Genomic DNA, 21987 nt, shown 5'->3' with positions numbered 1-21987 from the left:
TATAAAAGACACTACTGAAAAACACCAGAATAAAAAAATATATTGTGACACAGTTAGGATAAAATTATAATTATTATAATTATAAAATAATATAATAGTATCATATATATGTAAAAACTGTAAAAACTAAATTGAAATATATTTATATATATTTATTTATGCAAATTTCCAAACTATCAGGCCACGGCGTGGGCTTTTGAAGGAGAAAATCATGATAACACGCAGTAGGTGTATACGATACTGACGTTTAGTTCAAAACCCACCCAGAGTAGCTTTATTGTCTAAACCGCTGTATCCATTAGAAGCGCTTATTGGCCAGCAGACAAATACACCACGCCCTCCAGGTCCCCATCCGCCGATTCGATTGGCTCACTTTTCCGTCAGTCAAACGGGTGCGGCCCATCTTCTGAGCCCGCTTCTCTCCCTCCTCCTCCTCCTCCGCCTCCAGCAGGTTGGGTTGAGCGGTCTGCTAGGGGACCGTGGACAGCTCCCGTCAGAGGAGCAGAGTAACGCAGGAGGAGGAGAGGGCTGGATATGGGGGTTCCACCGCACAGGCCCGTACGATCGAGATAAAAAAAAAAAAAATAATAAATTAAAAAAAAAAAAAAAAAAAAAACGAAAAAACACTTTTTCATGTGCGTCTACCGGGGAAAACACACAAAGACAGCGAGCTGGAGAGGCCCTAAGAGGACGGGAAAACAACCGAGGGAGTGAAGGAAGAGGGGGAATACGGCTACTGACCCATCCCGGAGCATCACGGGAGAAGCGGCGAGAGAAAGGAGGAGAAGAAGGAGAGATAATTCCGCTCGACCTGATGGACTGAGAGGACAGATGAATGAAGACTGCCTACACTAACGCCTATAGATGCCTGGCCAAGGACCTGGACGTTTATGCCATGAACACGGACATGACAATGGATGGCATTGGCAGCCTGCATGGCGGGGTGGCGGTGAGCTCCGTGGCCCCTGATGCGGAGCTGATGAGCGGCCACAGCCCGCACCACGGCCGCGGAGGCTCGTCCGTGGCGGGGGGACCGGGGGCGGCGGCGGCGGCTGCTGCGGCGGCGGCGTCCACCCTGCGGATACACCAGGACCTGGCCGCCGCCGCCGCCTCATCCCGCTCCGCCATGGTGCCCGGCATGGCCACGATACTGGACGGCAGCGGGGAGTACCGTCCGGAGTTGTCCCTGCCGCTGCACCACGCCATGAGCGTGCCCTGCGACACGTCCTCTCCCGGGATGGGGATGAGCGGCACTTACACCACCTTAACCCCGCTGCAGCCGCTGCCTCCCATCTCCACCGTGTCGGACAAGTTTCACCATCACCACCATCACCACCACCACCAGCGGCTCTCCGGGAATGTCAGCGGGAGCTTCACTCTGATGCGGGACGAGCGAGGACTACCGGGCATGAACAACATTTACAGCCCCTACCACAAGGACCACATCTCCGGGATGGGTCAGAGTCTGTCTCCGGTGCTGGGCAACGGCCTGGGCTCCATCCACAACACCCAACAGGGTCTCCACAATTACGGCACCACGACGCACGGGAGCCACGACAAGATGCTGAACTTCGACGCGCACCACACCGCGTCCATGCTTGCCAGAGGGGACCACCATCAGCACCGAGGCCTCGGTGGCCCGGCAGCCGGGATGATGCCACACCTGAACGGGATGCACCACCCGGGGCACCCGGCTGCGTCCTCGGCGGGCCACCACCCCCACTCCCACCTCCAGTCTCCATCCCACGGGCCCGTGTTGGCTTCCAGCCGGGAAAGACCGCCCTCCTCCTCTGGGACGCAAGGGGGGAACAGCTCGGGACAGCTGGAAGAAATCAACACCAAAGAGGTCGCGCAGAGGATCACGGCGGAGCTGAAAAGGTACAGCATCCCCCAGGCCATCTTCGCCCAGAGGGTGCTGTGCCGCTCCCAAGGGACCCTTTCAGACCTGCTGCGGAACCCCAAACCCTGGAGTAAACTAAAGTCAGGCCGGGAGACCTTCAGGAGGATGTGGAAGTGGCTGCAGGAGCCCGAGTTTCAGAGGATGTCGGCCCTCAGACTGGCAGGTAAGAGGAGAAAAATAACCCCGCCATGCTGGTGCTTTGGTTTACGCTGTGCATTTAGGACAATATTGAAATGAAGAATGTTGGAAGCAAAGAAACAAAGGAACCTAGAAAAAAATCTACAGAGTCACTAACTGACTTTTGGCTGGCTTTGTTTTGGTCTTTCCTCGTGTCTCCACTCCAGCACCGGCTCTCCACTCCAATTTAGGTGAATGGAACTTATTTAGAATCGCTGGTGTTATGATTACCATTATTGATCAATAACAAGAAGGGGTCGATAGGAAATGACAAGGTCATGGGATTTCCCTCCAACAATCCCTTCTCTCTGCTTTGTGCAGTAGCCCGGACTCCTTTTTCACCTGTCCCTGCATGCCGGGAACACAGCTCTTCTGCTAAATATCGGTCAACCACTGGGCTCCAAATTCCGCTTTAATTGATACTAAATGTGCTTGAAAAAAAATTAGATGAAAATATAGAAAATAATAAAGAAACATGCATTCTTTAATGCATTCTTTTTCGTCAAGATTTTAGAATATGTTTTAGTTTAAACTCTGGAGCTGAGGACTCTTATTCTCGGTGTGGTTCAGGTTCATCCAGCTTTATTTTTATTGTCAGACACTTGTAAGGGCGGCGTTAGAAGAGAGAGAGAGAGGGGGGTGAGAAAGAATCTCTGGTAGACAGGGAAGGTCGGAGGACGAATTTTTAGTTTGATTGTGTGGAGGTTGAAGCGATCAAACACTGTGACACAAACATCGGTGGGTCTGGTGCCCCCTCTAGTGAGGAACCAGTTTTCTGTCCCGTCCAACAAGCCTCTATTGTCTGGAGGGGACAGCAGCAGCAGGAGCAGGGATAGAACAGAGGTAAAATGATCAAGTGTTTTTTTAAGGGTCAGGTTAGGATTATATTCCCCTCTACAGCAGACTATTTTAGTTGGAGGTCACTTCAGGGGTTCAGTGTGTCCCTGTTGAGTTTGTAGCAGCGTTTGTAGTCATAAAGTGTATGCTTTCTGTTGAATTTAGGAAGGCGCGTTTAAATTTCTTTTTCTTTTTAATCCTGAAACAAGAGAGATAGAGAAAATCATTTAACTGATTTATTATCAGACATTAAACCACCCACTGTGCTCTCACAAGGTGTTTTTTTGTGTTTCAAAAAATAAGTAATTATAATTTAGCATCATAGTTGAGCTAATATGGCTAATTCTAATACTACCTCCCTCTGTAACCTTTATTCTTCTTTTCATCCTCTACTCTTTTACTGTACAAATATTGTTTCCGTGAGGTGAAAAAAAATGGAAAAATAAAATGTAGAAATTAAAAATAAGATACAAAAAGTCAAAATAAAATGAAGAGCTTGTAAGTACCATGGCTGCAGTTGCACCGGTAAAGAGATAAGAAAAGACAGCTATCGGAAAATGCACAAACTGTGTTTGAGTACTTTAGGACACTTTGCATTTTTATTCATTCAGACACTGTGTTGCAGCTTTGTGAAAAACATGCACCATATCTCACACTTTCATGAGCAAGGAATAAAAAGTGTTTCCCCACAGAATCCCCCGGGCTTTTAAATGGTTGACTTAATTTGCTCCACTTAGTTGGTTTATCTTACAAAGTTCAAAATCACCAAATTTAGGAAGCGCGTGGCTTTCACTGGAAATTGAAGTCACAGCTTTTGGGTTGTGTTTCAATCAGTTAACAAATGAGCTGAATGTGCCTGAAGCACTTCTAGGTGGAATTTCTAAAACAACTCACTTAAGAGCTTGAAAAGGTGGAATATTTGGGAATGTCCTGATCTGCGCAGGCTTCAAAATGTTTCGTCCTACAGTTTCATGCAAACTGCATCCGACCTCGCTTCTACTACAAGCACTTTGCTCCATTTTAACTTGTTGACTTAAGTTAAATATTTATTCCAGGATTTTACGATCACTTGCAGCTGCATGTGCAGGGCTCTACGTGCTTTGCCAGTGGATTGAGCAAAGTGAAGAAATCTACCTCAAAACACCCCATGCAGAAGGTCGACATGATTTCTGCTCATCAGTTGATTGTGTTTTGAGATTTAACGTGACTCGAGTCTTGTATAAGAACTCTAAAAAATGCAACATTACACGTAAAGAGCTCTGGAATAAATACAGATAGACTGTAAATATTCTGGTATTAATATGTGCGCATACCAGGTATTAATATCACTGTGCATCTTTATCAAATATTATTGCTATTAAACTTGAGCCTTATGTAGAATCTCTTTCCTATTACAATAAGCATTTCCTGCAATTATTAATTTTGCCTTTATATGTTTGATAAAATATATCCTATAACCCACAAAAATATCAACACATATGTTTTTGTCTTTTAATAAAAAATATTTGTTTGACAGCGTATCACTGCACATAGATCGTTTAGTGTGTCGCCCGACTTAATGTTACAGTAAATCCTTAAATATGATGGTTTTACTAAGGACTGAAACACTATGCAGTCATATGCAACACAAACAGTCCTTGCTGTTTATGTTGGTATCACTACAATAAATCCAACATTAAACCTTCAGCATAAACCTTTTATGGCTATGCGCTTGATATATATATTTCCAGGCAGTATTGTTACTCAGAGGGTTATATGCTGGTGAAATCAGGTAAATTGAAATTGATTCCTGCAGCTCAACGACACATGATGCATTCTTTAATTTATATATGCATGTCTTCTTTGGAATATCACATTTTAAACATCAATTTCTAAACAAACTAAAAATGGCAAATTATGCAATATAACGGAATAATAAAATAAAAATGTACTGCTTATTATGGGACGAAGCCTGGAATTTGAGATAAAATATATGTCTTAAATTGTACTGGAGAGTAATTTCTTTTATTGTATTTTAAATTATAAAATTATAATCAATATTCTTACGAATACGTAGGGCCAATATCGTAAGCATGTACTCAGAAAGTATAATTAATTGTGCTTTAATGAGACAGAAACATGCACAAAATAAACGTAGTAAAATGGAGACGCGATCAGGTGCAGATTTAAATTTACTGAAATGTTTTCATAGAATATCTTTATGGGGGCGTTTCAAAAAATGTATGCAAACATACACAAAAAATAATATTATACACTTGCGTACAATACACAACAAACTCTATTACTTATAACTGTATTTCAGAACTGACCCATTCACTCCCCAGAGAATCTAAGCTATAGTTAAAGAAACTAGCAGCACGTTTGTCGGAATATGGACAATTGATGTTGGAATGTCTTTTGAATTATTTTTTTAAAGCAACGCCATAATCACACCGTTACTGCTTTTTGTTCTGGGTGTGTTTGAAGTGTGTAAGTTTTTAGAGAAGCCACATCTGGTTTCATGTGACACACTCTAAACTGATATTTACTGAGTGTGTCATGTTACAATGTTTTGTCGCAATATTTGCTCAGGGCCCTTTTAAATTTTGCAGAGGCAGGAGAATGGGGAACAAACGTGACCCGGTGAACAGACTCTAATTCAGACTAATCAGTGCAAATACTGATTCATTGCGACCCAAATAGTTCAACATGGATGGCTCATTCTCAAAAAATGTAAAACTGATTTTTAAGCAGCCTGGGTTTGGTAAGTAAACATTGACACGGATCAGATTATCTGTGCAAGATTTGACTCTAATTTGATTGGGAACGGGAGGGGGGGCACTCTTTTATTTATTTATTTTATTTATTTATTTATTTTTTTGCAGCTGGGATTTGACAACGCAGGTTAACAGGACAAAAAGAGTGACAGTGGATGGAGGGTGGAGCTGCAGGAGAGCTCATGTGATCCGTGCTCCCCTGTGTGTTGTAAAATGTCATAGAACAGCCCCGCGCTTATATTCTTCTGTCTGATGGAGCTGCACTCATCTGCTTTCCCTCCCTTTCTTTCTCAGCGGGATAAATATGAACCTCAAGCCACTGCAAAGGCTGGATATTATAATTCCAGTGCCCATGTTAAACCCCATTCGTTAAAATTCCTAACCTAGAGAAATATAGAGAATATAAAGAAGAAAATTCAAGCACTTCTGAATAACATGCTATATATATAAATAAAGCTAGCTACCGTTGACTAAAGCCAGGTGCGACACTCTAAGATCAAGTAATTTAATCATCAAGTTTATCACTGAAGCCTTACAGTGCTCTATATAGTTTAGATGGATGGCCCCCACTAAAAATACTATTGTGTTATTATGTGAAGGAGCCTTTATATAGTGAGGAAAACCCATGTGTTTAGCTGAAGATTAACTTAGCACAAAAATAAAGCACAATAAGTGAAAATAGGGAGGTTGATTTGCTACAATGGATGCCATAAAGAAAAAAAAAACAGCCTAGTCTTTTTCAGTCATTTCGTTAGCCTGCTAGCTAGAGGAGAAAGGCAGAAACATCTGAGAATGGTGCGGTTAATGGCAGTGTGAGGTTGCCCTTTTAGAACCTTAATGTTCAAGAATATGATTTTAAAAAAATCTTTTTCTACTGAAATATTTATTTTTCCTGTTAGTTGGAGAGTTTCCCCCAATGTCCATGTGACTGTACATTTTGTAGCTATGATTTTCTTTGTTGAAAATATTACTGATTTTGCCATGGCAGCTAATTGTTGTCCAGTGGTTTTATTTTATCTGATACATGCTTGCTACGTTTTCCACTGTACTCTTCCACTTTAAAATGAGTCTGGAAACAGAGGGAGCTACAACTCCTAGCTCACCAATTCTACAAGCAACCAATACAGCTGAGGTCAAAAGTCAGAGCGGCAACACTCAGACAATAGATGGAGCAAATATTCCCCTGACCCTGAGATGAGCAGGGAGGACAGAGAGGAGCAGTATGCAGGGGGTGGGAGGAGAAAGGAAAGGGTTTTCTCAATCTGCTCCATCCATGTTAATGTTCTGTACATTCACCGCAATGAAAATAGTAGCGGCAGTAAAGAATTAAGCTCATCATGTTAGTCCAATAGCTCTTTTAGAATTTTCTCCACAAAGCCCTGTACTTTCGCGGTAATCTCTTTTTAACGGCCTCTGATTGTATAATTAATGTTTTCCATAGAAAACTCCTGGAAAGAAATCTGCCAGTTGATGCAAATGATAGGAAGAATAGAGACATGAGTTGACACACATTTAATTCATTCAGTCCAAATGTTAAATTTATTTGTTACACAGACAACTCAAGTCAGTACACGGTTGGTAAAATGCACAAATAAGAATATTGTCTAACCACCACCACCACCAAAATAACGTAAATAAATGCTCTAATGTATATATATATATACATGAATAAATTAGAATTTTTAATATCAAACATGTAGCTTAATATGTGAGATGTTTTTGATAAACAGCCTGTCATTGAACGTAATCAGTGGTTTTGGATGCAGAGATTAGCATACTAGACAAGTACAATGTGGTGTCATCTGCATAGAGAAATCCAAATGGTTGTTATTCATTTGTGTATTTAAGGAAGAATGTGCGCTCGGGTACAATTGGCTGTTTAGTGCAGGTCCTGTGTGGCGGCTCGCCCTGGACTTTCATTTTTATTTGAGAAAATATGAAGGTATTGAGCTATAAATGGGCTGTGTGTGGAGTTTTGTGAACTGCTAGAGAGGACAATTGGAACACTTCATGTGGCTGTCTTATGTTGTGTCTGGTTCAGTTCTTACAAATGGACATCAAGCATCTGTGCCGTATTGTTAGACTGTCCATAAATGTATGGACACCACAACCTTCATACCCATAGTTTGGGCTAGGCCCTATCAGGTGGAATATACCACAGAGTTGTAACAGAGCATAAGCCTTTTTACACAATCAGAAAAAAAGTTACCCTTTCTGGAAACTTTGCTAACTGGGGAACTGTCCAATCAAAGCTTTGTAGGCGGCATTAATAATAAGGGTGCCATCTTCTTAGCTAGCTACCTAGCTACTGCAATGATAGAAACATGGTCAGATGGACGCGGCCGTAGCGTGTTAGTGAGGTGGCTTAAATCTGCCATGGAAACCATCCCAGCTTCTGCGCCAGTTTAAACTCTAATTGGTGGGATAAATGAACCAGTCACCAAACAGTACTACACAGCCACTTGATAAAGACTTCCAAGAGGAGTTTTGACATGATTTCTGGCTGCCAAGGACACACTGAACGTAAAATAAAAGAACTCAATATTATTTCTCTTGTTTAACATGTAAAGTCTGAACTGTGTCGTTGGGTACAGGGATGCACATATTGTACAGTTATGCAGCATATAATAAAATAAGATATGTGAGTGTTGAAATGTCTCTCTTCAGCTTTTCCTCTGTGCCTTCTTTTCATCTTCTATCTTATTTCGAAATCTGCTTCTTTCTGTCATCATTTTCTTATTCCTTGGACCTCTCTCTCTCTCCCTCTCTCTCTCTCTCTCTCTCCCTCTCTCTCCCTCTTTTGGGGGAAGGTATTATGTGATTGTCAGGGGAATTGAACACAAGAGCAGAGGCAGCAGCGGCCCGATGAATTATTGATGGGAATCTCAGCGTGACCCGCCTCGGTCTGCTCACTTCACTTCTTCTTCACCTCGCAGCCGGGTTAACCAGGCAAAATGGAGGGAGGGAGGGAAAAAAAAGAGGGACGGAGGAAGGGAGAGGAGGAGTCCATTGTTTGGTCGGAGGGCAACACAGCCGATCTGTGACTGCAAGTGAATTACGGATGAAAAGAAAACAATGCTCAAATCAGTGTCGAATCAGCGAGCCTGCGTCCTATGCATTTACACGGTATATTCAGCATAATGGAAATTTGCAGAGCAGTGACATCGCTGTCATGTCACACTGACCACAACGCTGTCCCCACTTTCTCTTTTAGCACAAATACGGCATTCATTCATTTAAGTGTCATCACTGTTTACGTTTCACATTTAAAGCTTAGCCATCACCAGGCATAGTAGGCTTGGAACACATACTAGAATTGTTAGTGGGATGCATTCACTGCTGGTCTTTGGTGGTTTCATGGAGAATAAAATACAGAATATCACCAGGGATCTCCTTTCTGTTGAAGACCAGACAACAATCCACTTGGAGTCAAATTGTGCTGAAAATCTGAATGACCCAACCTAAATATTTTCCATTTTACGCATCCTGCTGCAAGCAGACAACAGTGCATTATTAATAAGCTGTACTCTGCTTTATGAAACAGATTAACAGCAGTTACTCTGTATGAGTGTGTATGTGTGTGTTTGTTTCTTCCAGTGTCAGACTGTGGGAATACAGCTTGTGTCCGTTTTCAGGGTTTCTGTTCCTGCCTCCTGCATATTCACAGACTGCTATCGATCTGCAATAATGGATTTGAGGCCGCCGAGAGGAGACTTGTGATGTTTGTTTGTGTGTCAGCGTGAGAAGATTTGACAGACTGTGTTATCTCTGTCTCATCCTGTCGATAGCAGTTTTGGAGACTGGACAGTAACACGGGACAAAGTCTGTCTTTACGTTTTGTGTTTTTTTTTGGGTTCGTGCTGCTGCACATTCAAAAAATGCTATTGTGGACTTCTGCTGTGCTCCAAAGGAAGCTGTTTCCCTCCAGTCAGCTTTGGTTGGCAATGAAGAAGTTAAAAAATACCTGGGGTGTGGAATTACAAAGAGGCGAGCTTACCAAACCTCATCGATGTAAAGCACCAAGCTCCTTTTTCAAATCTGTAAACTCTCTGCAACCTTCACTGTTGTTCCCAATAAGAATATCAGAGGGGCAGCCTAGTGATTTTTTGTTAAGACTGTCCACACCAATTACGGTGCCCCAGCGGCATTGGGCTGGTAGATGTGTTGCTGTAGCCGACTGAGCGGCTCGGGTTCACAGGAGAAAATGGTCCTGTCGCCGCTTTATTAGGGCGGTCAAATCAAACGTGGCACCTTGACTCTGAACTCACTGAGGGGCAGAGTGCTCAGAGAATGCACGCCATGCAATCAGGGCTCCACATGCACTTAGTACGTGTGCAGGTAGCTGCAGCGAGGACAGGAACACAATTATGTCCAAAATGGCATATTTGTGGTTTTTGTCAATTCCTTTTAGCCGTGCATTAGTTCTAATATTGCACAACTGTATTGCTAAAAACACATCATTCTCAAATTACAAAGCATACATTTCCTATCGCCCCCCAGCCCCTGTTCTATGAAAACATAGCAAGCTTTCCCCCCAAATATGGAACTCTGAATCCTAAGATGGTGGTTATGTCACATTTGAGTATTAATCCACAATTTAAAATAGTCCACAACAAATACACTATTTCATTCTGGTAACATTTAATGGCTTGTTTAAACCAATACAGAAAAAAATAATAACTAAGTGCAACTGGGCAGTTCAACAAGCAATCAAACCAACGATGTGACATTAAGCTGTTAGGCCTTTCTGAACAAATGCCTCAATTGCTGGTAACTGTTCGTCCTTTAAAGTTATTTCTGTCAGTATCTTTACAACAGATGCAATAGCAGAGTGTAAACGGTCCGCTTCTCTGACAGCAGCCACTTTGCTGTGAACGAATTCAGCTCCATAGCACTCAGATAACATATGTGGCTACATTGTTCATCACCACATAAAGTCTGTTGCAACCAATTGATTGGCCTGAGCAGATCTATGCCAAAGCATAATCAGTTCCCAACAGAGCGACTCCAGACAAAGCTGTCTGCTAAGATTGTCTATCTTTCGGGCTAAGAGTGCCCAGGATATTTCAGAAAGTTCTTTTATAAAGAAACTGTTGGCTTTTAGAGGAGTACTGCACAGATATAAGTTCTGTAGTCATGATTGGTTTCACTGAAAACCATTGCATTATTCTGGGTTTTGAAATGTATATTTTTACATTAAAAACTCTGAAGTTTGAAATCGATTGGAGTTTACCCACTACAGAGAAATTAAATTAAATTTGGGATGTCAAAGCCGTGGTTGCCATTATTTTTTTCATTACTTTTGTCTCTCAGCACATACAGGCCTCAGTAGTCTGTAAACACAGAGCTACAGTAAACTGACTGGAGATGCTAAGTCAGGAGCTAACAATGCAATGTTTTTAAATTAACGTAATGAAAGTACTTAATAGTTGGAAAGTAGGTCATTGCTCTATGTTGGCAACTGATTGGTGGAAACAATCAGCGATTAGCACATGTAAAACAGTATTTCACTTGTGATGAATTCACTCGAAATCAGTCACCTAATCACCTAATCTATATAGGGATTTTTGTCTATACATTTTTAGCAATGTGATGTGTCGCAAAAGGAAAGGGTTATTCTGTAAACAATAAAATTGATTGGTTCAGAGATTCCACTACGTATTTACTGACGTTATCAGTGTCTCCGGCTCAATCAATATTGAATACACAGTCATTTTAGTCCGAAATAGCATGGAATGTGTGGATGTTAATTCATCGATGAAGCCCATACCCCCCTTTTTAATAGACTCAACATTATGTGACTTATTTTTGGGTGCTTTATTTATTTTTTCCTTTCCTCCATTCTTTCCCTCTTGTTCTTTCTACCTTTGTTTCCCCTTTCTTGTGTTCCCTCCTCCCTCACCTTCATTAGTATTGGTGTCGCAGCACCGCTCAAATAACTCTGTCCAGAGGCGTAATGAACGACGACAGGCAGGACAAACCTGTCAGGCCGCGGGCAGGGTTTACGGTGAAAGATAAACAGTCTTAAAAAAAAAAAAGGAAAATGAACACACACAAATTGGATTTTTTTATGATAAAATCCTGCATTTACCTCCAAGAAAGACTAATGAAAATGTTATGAATGCGACTAATATTACTAATGTTGGTATAATTATTATCAATGTTATTAGAAGATACAATAAAAAATAACAACAAATTTAACGGAAAAGTATTGGACAGACTGTCTATGTCTAAATCAATTATTATTAGTTATTAAATATAATTACATACTATTTAACACGTGTACTAATTATTTGTAATTGTGTTAGATTCTTAAGCTCTAGTAATTATAGCAGAAACACTCATATTTCTCTCTCCAACAATGAGACTCTTAACAAAAAAACAATCTATCTTTCTTTACTGAAAGGAGGAAATCCATCGTGTTCTTGATCTTGTTAGTAAATAAACCTTAAAATGCAAATTGATTTCTATCTCAACACATAATTTTAGCAAACAACAATATTGGTGAATCATTGAAGCATTGCACTACAAAAAAATATTTTATATGATAAATAAATAATAAATCCTTCTATTGATTTATCCACAGCTTTTAACACAGTCGATCATGTTATCTTTACAGATTTACTACAACCAATTGGTGAAACCAGCATGTTGTACATTGGTTTTCAAACTCTACCTTCCCTTTTCGCTGCATCAAAAGGCGTTCCCCAAGATTCCACGCTGGGACCACTGGTGTTCCGTTACCCACTGCTATTTAACCAGTGCTTTTTATTTATATGATACAATTGCCAAGTGCAAACCTTTGAACTCCTGCAGTTTACCTTTGTTCAGTTCCATATAACTTGTTATTGCTATTTTTGAATGTCCGAGAGTTACATCTAATCTGCTGAAAATGCTGACTGCTCAAAAGACTGGAATTAAAATCATAGCAAAATATACTGTTGTACATATATTTAGTAATAATTATTATAATTATCATAATTATTTTATTATTTTGCAGTTATGCTCCTGTCCGGTGCCGAAAGAAACTGAATACTATATACCTTATGTTTTATCACTGCCTCTGGAAAATGTACCACTGTTCCCTATATACTGCTGCTCAATTTTTTACATTCTACTCAGTCGATCATATTTCTGTTTGGAGATTCAGTTGACAGTTCTCCGTATGTAAATATATTGATGTGTATCTATATCCGATCAATGCGCTGATGGTCAGGTACTGGGACTGGACACAAGCTAGGAAGCGAACCCACATCCTTGTTGTTGTCCTTCGTGCTCCTGTCTCCGCTCATGTTGTTGTTTTCCTCTCTGCTGCTGCTCTCTCGGCCTGTCTATGTGCTTTTTCCGAGGTGTGCGTGGGTGTGTATGTGTGTGTGTGAAGCAGCAGTTTGGGCTCAGCCGTCCGTGTGGATGGATGACGTGGATCGATGGCTGTAATCCCGAGCAGATTAAAAGAGCATTAATACTGGCAACGATAACGTAAACGGTGCGGACCCAGATCTCCATTGATCTGCAGGAACCTGATCCAGACCAGTTCCTGGAAGAGATGGGGAAGGGGGGTGTAGACAGGGAGACGGGGAGAGAGAGCTGACAACATACAATAGAGAGACAGACAGACAGAGACAGACTGCATCTGAATGGCTCCAACTGCAAAATAATAATAACAACATGGACAATGCCATGACTAATGTGTAATTATATGCTAAATTATGTCAGTTAATGGTATGTATTCACATACAGCACAGCACAGTATAAAGCTTTCCAGAGGTGGCGTCTGCCTCACTGCATGAAAGTCACACTTGCATTTGCATCAGACGGTGACACTGAGGATAAAGACGTGAAACGCTCAATATAAATGTTTTTAGCCAATCTATTTTAACCAAGTAGTTTAGTTGTTAAATCAGTCAAGAGCAGATTGAATATACTCCTTTAAAAGACTCAGTTGATTGGGTTTGTCTGTAATTTGCATATGTGTGTAACTCATGCGAGATGCTCCAAATGCTTTTTCAACATATCGTTGGTCATAAGTAATTTTTCAATGTCAATAAAAATGCCAATTTGCTAGCTAAAAAATATTTTTTTCTTGTTTTACAAAAACGATTTTGGATTGATGCAGATGCAGATTTTAGGGGGGTATAATATTCCAGTATTGACATATCAGTGGATATACTGCATCTAGATTATAGAGTACAGAAAATATACTATGCAATCTTGCAGTGACCCCTTAAATGCTGGTATCAAACACTTGACGTGACAAAGATATGTAAGGGAGGCAAGACATTTTACAGTTTAACAGCAATATTTGTCGTCCTACATATATGATCAGGCATAACATTATGACCACTGACAGGAGAAGTGAATAAAATTAACCATCTTCTGTGAATGTTACTTAGACATGTACCACCCACATAGACCAGACCAGACCAGGCACCCCCCACCCCCATAGCACAAGGTGGCTACTCCAAGTAGCGGTAGGTTGTTCCCCAAGGGCTCCTCTCCTCAATCCATGGGAAGATGGCCATAATGTTATGCCTGATGCCATAACTGCTAGCATGTTGGGATGGATTAGCCAACATAGCACACCATGTACAGCAGGTGGCTGCTGGTAGGTCCACAATAGCAATTACTCAGTTTTTCATTTACAACATTAGGTCTTGTCTCAGATATGTCCATGGGCCACACTGTGTCCATTATTGAAATGCTTTATGCTCAAAGTTACATTTCCTGTTGTGTTGAATCTGGCTTCTATCATCTGGATTTCTACTTTTCTTATTGGAACATCAGTGTTTTCTTTATCCCCTAGACGTTTTCCTTCTTTTATAGTTTGTGCTGAGGAAGTTGAACGCAAACCAAAATTTACCAAGACACAAAAGAGCAATTTTAAAGGTCTTATCATTCTCATTTTTATTATTCCCGTGCTCACCTCCTGTAGGTTCGGTGGTAAAAGCATTAAAAGCAGCCAGTTTGATGTGTATCAGACAGATGGGTTTGAAGGGAATCCTCCTCTATTTGATTGGGCCACATAACTGGATTCATTAAGCTGAATCTGTCTGTTATTGGATTACGGTTCATATTGGATGGATGGGATCCAGTTGTAGATATTACAGCCTTTAATGGAGACAGGTTTAGCAGGAGAGAGAGAGCAGGGGCACAACGGTGGAAAAACTAAACACAGAAAAATAATAAATATAATATAATAAAATGGAAATAAATAATTGCAGGAATTAAGCACTTAATAATATTTTTCTGGATTTTTTTTTTTTAAAAAGTGATCAGAAAGGAGTCATTCTGAATAAAATAATACAATCTAAACAAAGAAAAGGAAAGTGCACGTCCGTCAGATCAGGAAACCTGATCGAGTCGTTTCGCTTGCCACCGATCGTTGAGAGACAAACACAGTGGTGAGCGGTTTGCCAGGTTGTCCATTTATAGCCGCCCAACCTCTTTTTGATCAATCAGCGATTACAATACAATCTATTGATCAGAGACTACTATCTCTCTGGCCGTGTTTGCTCTCTGCTGGATCCGTGCGTTGTGAGACGGAGCGCCGATGGCTTCAGGCTTCCAAAAAAACATTGCTGATAAGAAAAGGTAGTGAGAGGTCAGTTAACTCATCATCTATTAGTGTGTATGTGTTTGTGTGTGTGGCATGTCCAAAAAGAGCTTCCCTATGACTAATCAGCACTGTCAACATTCAGTAGGTTAAAGGTTAGTCAATGTTCTCCCTGAATCTTTTAGTACTTTCTCTCCAGAGAAGTTCATATTCAACATATTTTATTGAATTTTAACCCTTGGAAGTTACCCTTAGATAGAGATGCCATTAGTTGTCGGGACATTATTACTATCAGAGAGGAAAGTCATCCATGGATTCTGAGTGTTTGGATTTAATACTTTGAGTTTTGGCACAACATCAGCAACCACTCTTTGGTAGGTCCAGGAATGCGTAGCTATCACCAAATAATGCAAGCTGGTTGGATTTCTGTCCGACTTCATCCCAATTTGCTCTGGCGTCCTAAAAACGTAGACACTGATGACCTAGTGAGATGAAGCCGGCTGAAGAGTTTGGAGCCAGACAGCGCAGCGCTGCTCTCCACTGACCTGACACCCTCAGCACATGATGGCTTCTTAGCTGATATCATAGCTGATTTGATGGCTCAACAATATGTTGTTTTGTTCCTTTTGAACTCAGGACCTGAATGAACCTGCTGAAAACTGCAGATTTTTGTTTTGTTTTTCACAAGCACATTTTACACAAGTGGCCATGAGTGACCATGCCTGTTTGGACATAGAGCTGCTAGTGAGCAAGTCATCATTCATTTATAGTAGTGGTCAATGGCCTTGTATTTATATAGTGCTTTTACACCTACTGATACTCAACTTGGGGTTCAGTATCTCGCTCAAGTACACTTTGACGTGTGGTTGACCTCCTCAGTCGCAAGTGCCTCATTCAGTTTGTGTCCAACAGAAAAATGGAAGTCCAATACTAACTGTCTCTAAGCGCTGCTATTGGTTTAACAACTCTTAGGGGACATATCTGGTTACTTAGCCTCTAAATGCTCCAAAAAGTTTACCAGCTAGTTGCTAACTGTGTCTGTATACAGTAGGAGATGAGGCTGAACCAAAATACTGCAATTAAAAAATAAAAAATGATGACAAATTAAATAAAGTGACAAGTATTCATGAAGAAAAGATCTACCATTCCTTTTAAAACATGGAATGTGTTATTTCCAGTATATATATTGTGAAGCAGTTGCTAGTGAATCCTCCAGTGTTGCATCTGTGTTCAGACATGTGTTTTTATGTGTGGAAATCCTGGATGCATTTTCATTTTGGAAAGGAAGAGGCATAAAAATCACTGCTTTTGCTGCAGTTGCTCAATAGAACAATGGAAGTCATGAGCCAAATACATTAAAAAACAGCTGAGGACATAGCTCAGCCCTTCTCCCAGTCCACTGTTCACACAGAAATGAAAGATAACTTTGGACAAAAGATAACTCGTCAGACACTTCAGACAGCTACTGTTGAGTATAAGAGTTTTCAACAGTAATAAATAAAAAAAATATTATCTATAAACACAAATAGAAGCAAGAGCACGGACACTGACCGATTTGCAACACATATTGCTTAATTTTATTACTGGTGTTGACATTCTTGTTGCTGTTGTTGTTTTGAACGTACAGCAGTATATCTGCTAAGAAATAACAGAAGACCAACCTAATGAGAAAATGAGAGTAGAAGACAGAAAGCCAGAAGGAGAGCGATGGAGGCAGATGACATCAAACTCCTCTGAGGCCATTTCCTCATCAGCTCAATGACATCACTGAGCCAACAGGGGCTGTGATTGGTCAGCGCGCTTGTCCTGGTAAACAAGTAGAGATACATTACCATGCCTGTGTGCGTGTGTGTGTGTGGGTAAGCAGGCAGAGACCTTTGTCCGGTGATGTCACCACAGACTGTGTGGACATACAGATTATACACTGATAAACCATATCTGTGCATACACACACACACACACGCACGGACACGCACACACAGATTCAATGATTACACATTCTGGACTCTTAGTCCCTCTTTGTTCATCAGTACATCAGTCATACAGACAGATCTATGCATTCCGACTATGTCTGGGAGACCATTCAGTTATATTTTAGAGACCCTACATATTGTCACTGGTATGGAACGTGGATGGAATAACTAAAATATACACAGACCTATCAGCCGCAACATTAAAACCACCGACAGGAGAAGTAATGTAATCCAATGTTATGATGGGAATTTTTTGGCATTCTCGTTGATGTTACTCCGACATGTAGCACCCACCTAGACCAGATCAGACACCACCCACCCCATAGCAATGACACCAGGGGTCAGGATGCACCCTGACACAGACACACACATAAAAACGGTTTAGGAACAACTAAAAAAAAAAAACATGAAGAACAACACAAAGTGTTGACCTGGCCTCCAAATTCACTAGAACCCAAACTGATCAAGTATCTGTGGGATGATCCACAGAGGCCCCTCCCCTTAACCCATAGGACACTACTAACAAGATTATTTTACCAGACACCACATAAAACCCTCAGAAGACCTATGTATACTGATGAAACACAACAGTTTTGGAGGCACAAGGGAGACCTCTACAAAATTAGGAAGATGCTCATAATGTTATGCCTGAATGGTATATGTTGGCTTTGAGTTTACAGTAAGGGTTAGTTTGCTAACACACAGGTGATTAATACCATTAAATATGTTTTCATCAAATAGATGTACAGTCGCTTCTTTTTAGTGCATAGTCATTTAACTGATTAATTCACTTGTCAACAAGTATGTATATGTAGTGAGTCTCTTAAGGCTCAGCAGTAAGCTAAATGCTAAATTTACCATGCTAATAGTTATGATGGCAATGTAGAATGGTGTTTAGCTGCTACCTGAGACGTTTACCAAGTTCAGCATTTCAGTATACTGTATTAGCATGCTAAAAGTTGCTAGCACTATGCACAAGGTAGAACTAATGCGGGTGAGGAGCCATATAAGAAGACAATAAGGCATTTAGATTTGATCATGGGGCGTGTTTTAAATGATATAAAAAATACCAATCAGGGTCATTTTGTTGTAAACAAATTCAACTCCACGGCACTCAGATAAAGCCCACCTAAACAATTTGGTCCGTCAGATCATCGATTATGGCCACTGCATATTCAACTCCCAGCAGTGTGACTCTGGGCATTCAGGCTGGTTTCCAGGTTAAGTCAAAGTTAAAGCTCTTCAAATTTAAACTTACTGCTTTTCTGGGATTCATGTGTTTGTAAACCGAACCTCTGAGGTTTGAGTCACTGGTCAAAAGCAAGGTGTAACTTTGGGCTCTGGAGATGGAAATAACCACGCCTCTAAACAGTAAAATAATCAGTGCTACCTCGTTTGTCAGTTGATTGACATGCACTAACAATTTATTTGGTAAAGGGGAAATAGGAGGATACATTCTTAGTGATTCATTCATGCTCTCAGTTACTCTGTGTGTGTTGCTCCATTTCCAGTTATCTTCTCAAAACGGAAGGAAGAAAGCATCGTGGTGCATTAAGCACGACCACACACACACGCGCGCTTATACAGTAGTAGAGTGGTGATTGCTAAGTGCTACGATGCTGTGTGTCTGAGTGCTCAGATGTGATGCATCAAGTATGTTTGCCAGGCTGCCATGCTGAGCTTTACCATTTTTCTATACTGCACATACGCTGCAGTATTTAAACTGCTTGTAACAATATCCACAACTTTACATCCTTGTTTTCTACGTTTTTGGACATTTAACTATGTTCATGTTGTTTCCCTACAGTGGTACATTGTGCATCATGTTAAACAAATGCAACTTTCATCCAGTGGATGTTGTATAGTAACATATAACACCAGATATGTTAAACATGCTTTCTGTAGAAATGAAACAAAAAAAGGACACACGTAAAAGACAGTGACTTGCAGTGATCCATCACGTGAAACTAGCAACGCCAGCCACTCAACTTGTTGGTTGGTGAGTTTATCATGGTAGTGCACTGAGAGTATCTGGATCAAACGTGCCATAAGAATGACTGTATCGTTGCTTCATTAAAATGTCTGAAGCGTCCTGATTCATGGAGCAGCTTTGTGTTCCCCTTTGTGACCAGAGTTGCCTTTATTACTAAGCTCTCTCAGTATTACTGTTGATCACGTGATATTGCTACTGACCACATCTTTTTTCCTGCACATGTTTAAAATGGCTGACATCGTCATTTTGAAATGAGTTTCCTATCAGGAGTGGTGTTACCCAAAAGACACACTTACCAAGATTGAGACCTCATGCTTTATGTTTCAAAAGAAACATTGAGGAAGCTCTTTCTTATGACATTTAAAGAATGTATTAGTGAAACAGCCCTATCATACCTGATAGCGCATGATTTGTACAAGAGGATTCCATTCATTTCCCCATTAACAATTATGTATTATGAATGGATTACATGCATGATTCAAAAGCTGAGATAAAAACTTACAGAAAATGTTATTTATTTATTTATTTGGCCACTAACAATGGTTTAATATTAATGGAGTCGACAGTAGACTTGATTTAAAAGCTTTGGTCCCTTACCTCCTTTAATTTAGCCTGCTATGAGGCTCACGGTGACAAAGCTTGCATACTGATAGTTAGCTAGACAGTTGGTATAATGGTTAGCATGTTCACTATCTTAGTAAAATTATTATTTGCATTTGCTAATCAGTGCAAACTATGTCTGGTGTGTGTAAATTCTAATGATATAATGACACAGGAGGACATGTAAAGGTGGGAATAATAGCACTGAATAGTTTACTTATTGATAATTCAGTATAATGATATATTCACCATGTAAGGAGTTGAGTTTGTTACTATTATTTCTTTTCAATTAAGATAAAAATGCAGGAATGCCTACGTATCCACAAACTAATCCTAAATTCACCAAATTCAATTACACAACCATGGCTACACTCACCGTGGCTACACTCAGTCCTTATATATGAGTCTGGTAACACTTGATTTTTATTTTTTTATGGAGCGTTTCAACAGATACAGGAAAAGAAATATGTCTGCTACAACCAATCAAAGCCATTTTGTTGTAAACGAATTCAACTCTGCAGCTCTCAGATGTGGTGGACGCCTGTCACGACATAAAGCCCTCTCCAAACCATTTGACTGGCTCGGCAGATTATTGCCAGAGCATAATAAGTTCCCAACAGAGGGACTCCAGACCAACAAAGATCTGTCACAAAAGATTTGTGGGCGGGGACATTTGTCTGGATTCCAGGCTAGTAGTTTTAGCATAAATTCCATAAATGAAAGGTATTCACCGTCTGCGAAATTTATCACAGTGCTGAGCTATTGTGGGAGAACGAAGACAGCAGAGAGAATTAAATGACAGATAACAGTCATTGATTATTGGGGGTTGGGAGGGTGTGACATCACAACGACATCATGCACATTAACAGTGTCACAGATGACTAATGATTGAATCCAAACATCGCTCAGCCCTGCTGGCTCACGACCGAGTGTCGAAGCGTCCAAATGTGGCGCCACACACAAGCAGTGGAGTGTACGTCGAAGGGCGACTTTACTACTTACCCTGCACTTATATGCCCTTTGTGTAATGGATACCAAGGCTTAAGTGGTAATGGTGCAATAAAAAAAGAAACAGAGAGAGAGAGAAGGAAGAAGAGAGACAGAGAAAGGAGAAGGAGGGAAGGAGGATAGAGGAGGGGCAGGAAGATGAAGGAGAGGACCAGGCAAGGAGATGTGAAGGAAAAAAAGGAGGAGGAGAAGAAGGAGTTAGAGAGGCAAAGAGGAACAACAATGGAGAAGACCACCAAAAAGATAATGGGGACAAAAGAGAGATGAAAGAAAACTAGTAGGGGACGAATGATGAATGAGACGCTAAAAGAAGAAAAGACCAACCAAGGCAGAAAAAATAATAGAGATGGAAGAAATAGTATTAAAAGACAAAAGTAAAAAGAAAAGGAAGACTGCAGTAAAAAGAACAAAATGAAATAGACTTTGGAGATGCTAGATAGATGCCGACAGAGATAGAGCTCTCCAGGTGGAGGCTGCCCTTTGTGCAAGAAATAATTTTTTTCTCACTGAATGAAGCCTGTCTGTCTGAGTCTGTGCAGTCCTGACAGAAATCTGTGGCTTTATATTCTGCTATATTGATCCATAATCTCTGTGCTCTGTGCTTTTTTCATCTCTTGCTGTGTCACTCTGTCTTTACCTCTCAATCTTTACCTCTGTCTACATGTGTCCATCGCAGACTTTTGTCAGAACCAAAGACAATAATTAGGTGGGGAATAATTTAGCTCAGGGAATAGTAGACAATGATCAGTATGCTTTGATGCATGCACTGTCAGACTTGCCAGACCAGAGTTCCCTAGTGCACAAGCATAGCTAACACGTATAGCCGTATCAGTATGTTAGCTATGTAATAATGGGGAGTGGGGTGGGGAACATCTGTGGGTCTTATGTACCAAGAAACCTTGAATGGGAATGTAAGGGTAAGTGGCATTAGTGTTCCTTGGCTAAAATGTGAATGTTGTTGCACAGTTACGGTTAACAAAACTGACTAAAGGAAGAAAGATGACACTAAAGCCCCTTTCACACTGGACGAAAAACATGGGTTTGTCGACCCGGGTCAAATGACCTGGCAATCGACCCACGATTTTTATCGGTTCAGGTTGACTCAGCTTCAATGTGAACAGGAACGTTAATTGCCATTGTAGAAGCTCCAGGTCTGCGAGCAGCTCAAAAACAGAGCAAAGTTTTGGTCT

At 40.8% G+C, this 21987-nt stretch overlaps 1 protein-coding gene across 1 annotated transcript in view; it reads left to right on the top strand.

Moving 5' to 3' along the window:
• The first annotated feature begins 484 nt into the window (after positions 1-484).
• onecut2 (one cut homeobox 2) overlaps positions 485-21987 on the top strand; it is a 40854-nt gene continuing 19351 nt past the window's right edge. The window contains exon 1 of the mRNA XM_047569478.1: positions 485-2063. Coding sequence (XP_047425434.1) covers positions 836-2063 — 1228 coding nt within the window. The 5' untranslated portion in view covers positions 485-835. The remainder of the gene's footprint in view (positions 2064-21987) is intronic.

The sequence above is a fragment of the Mugil cephalus genome, chromosome 19 (genome assembly GCF_022458985.1).
Source record: "Mugil cephalus isolate CIBA_MC_2020 chromosome 19, CIBA_Mcephalus_1.1, whole genome shotgun sequence".
NCBI lineage: Eukaryota > Metazoa > Chordata > Actinopteri > Mugiliformes > Mugilidae > Mugil > Mugil cephalus.
This window is presented reverse-complemented; position numbering and strand designations above follow the sequence as displayed.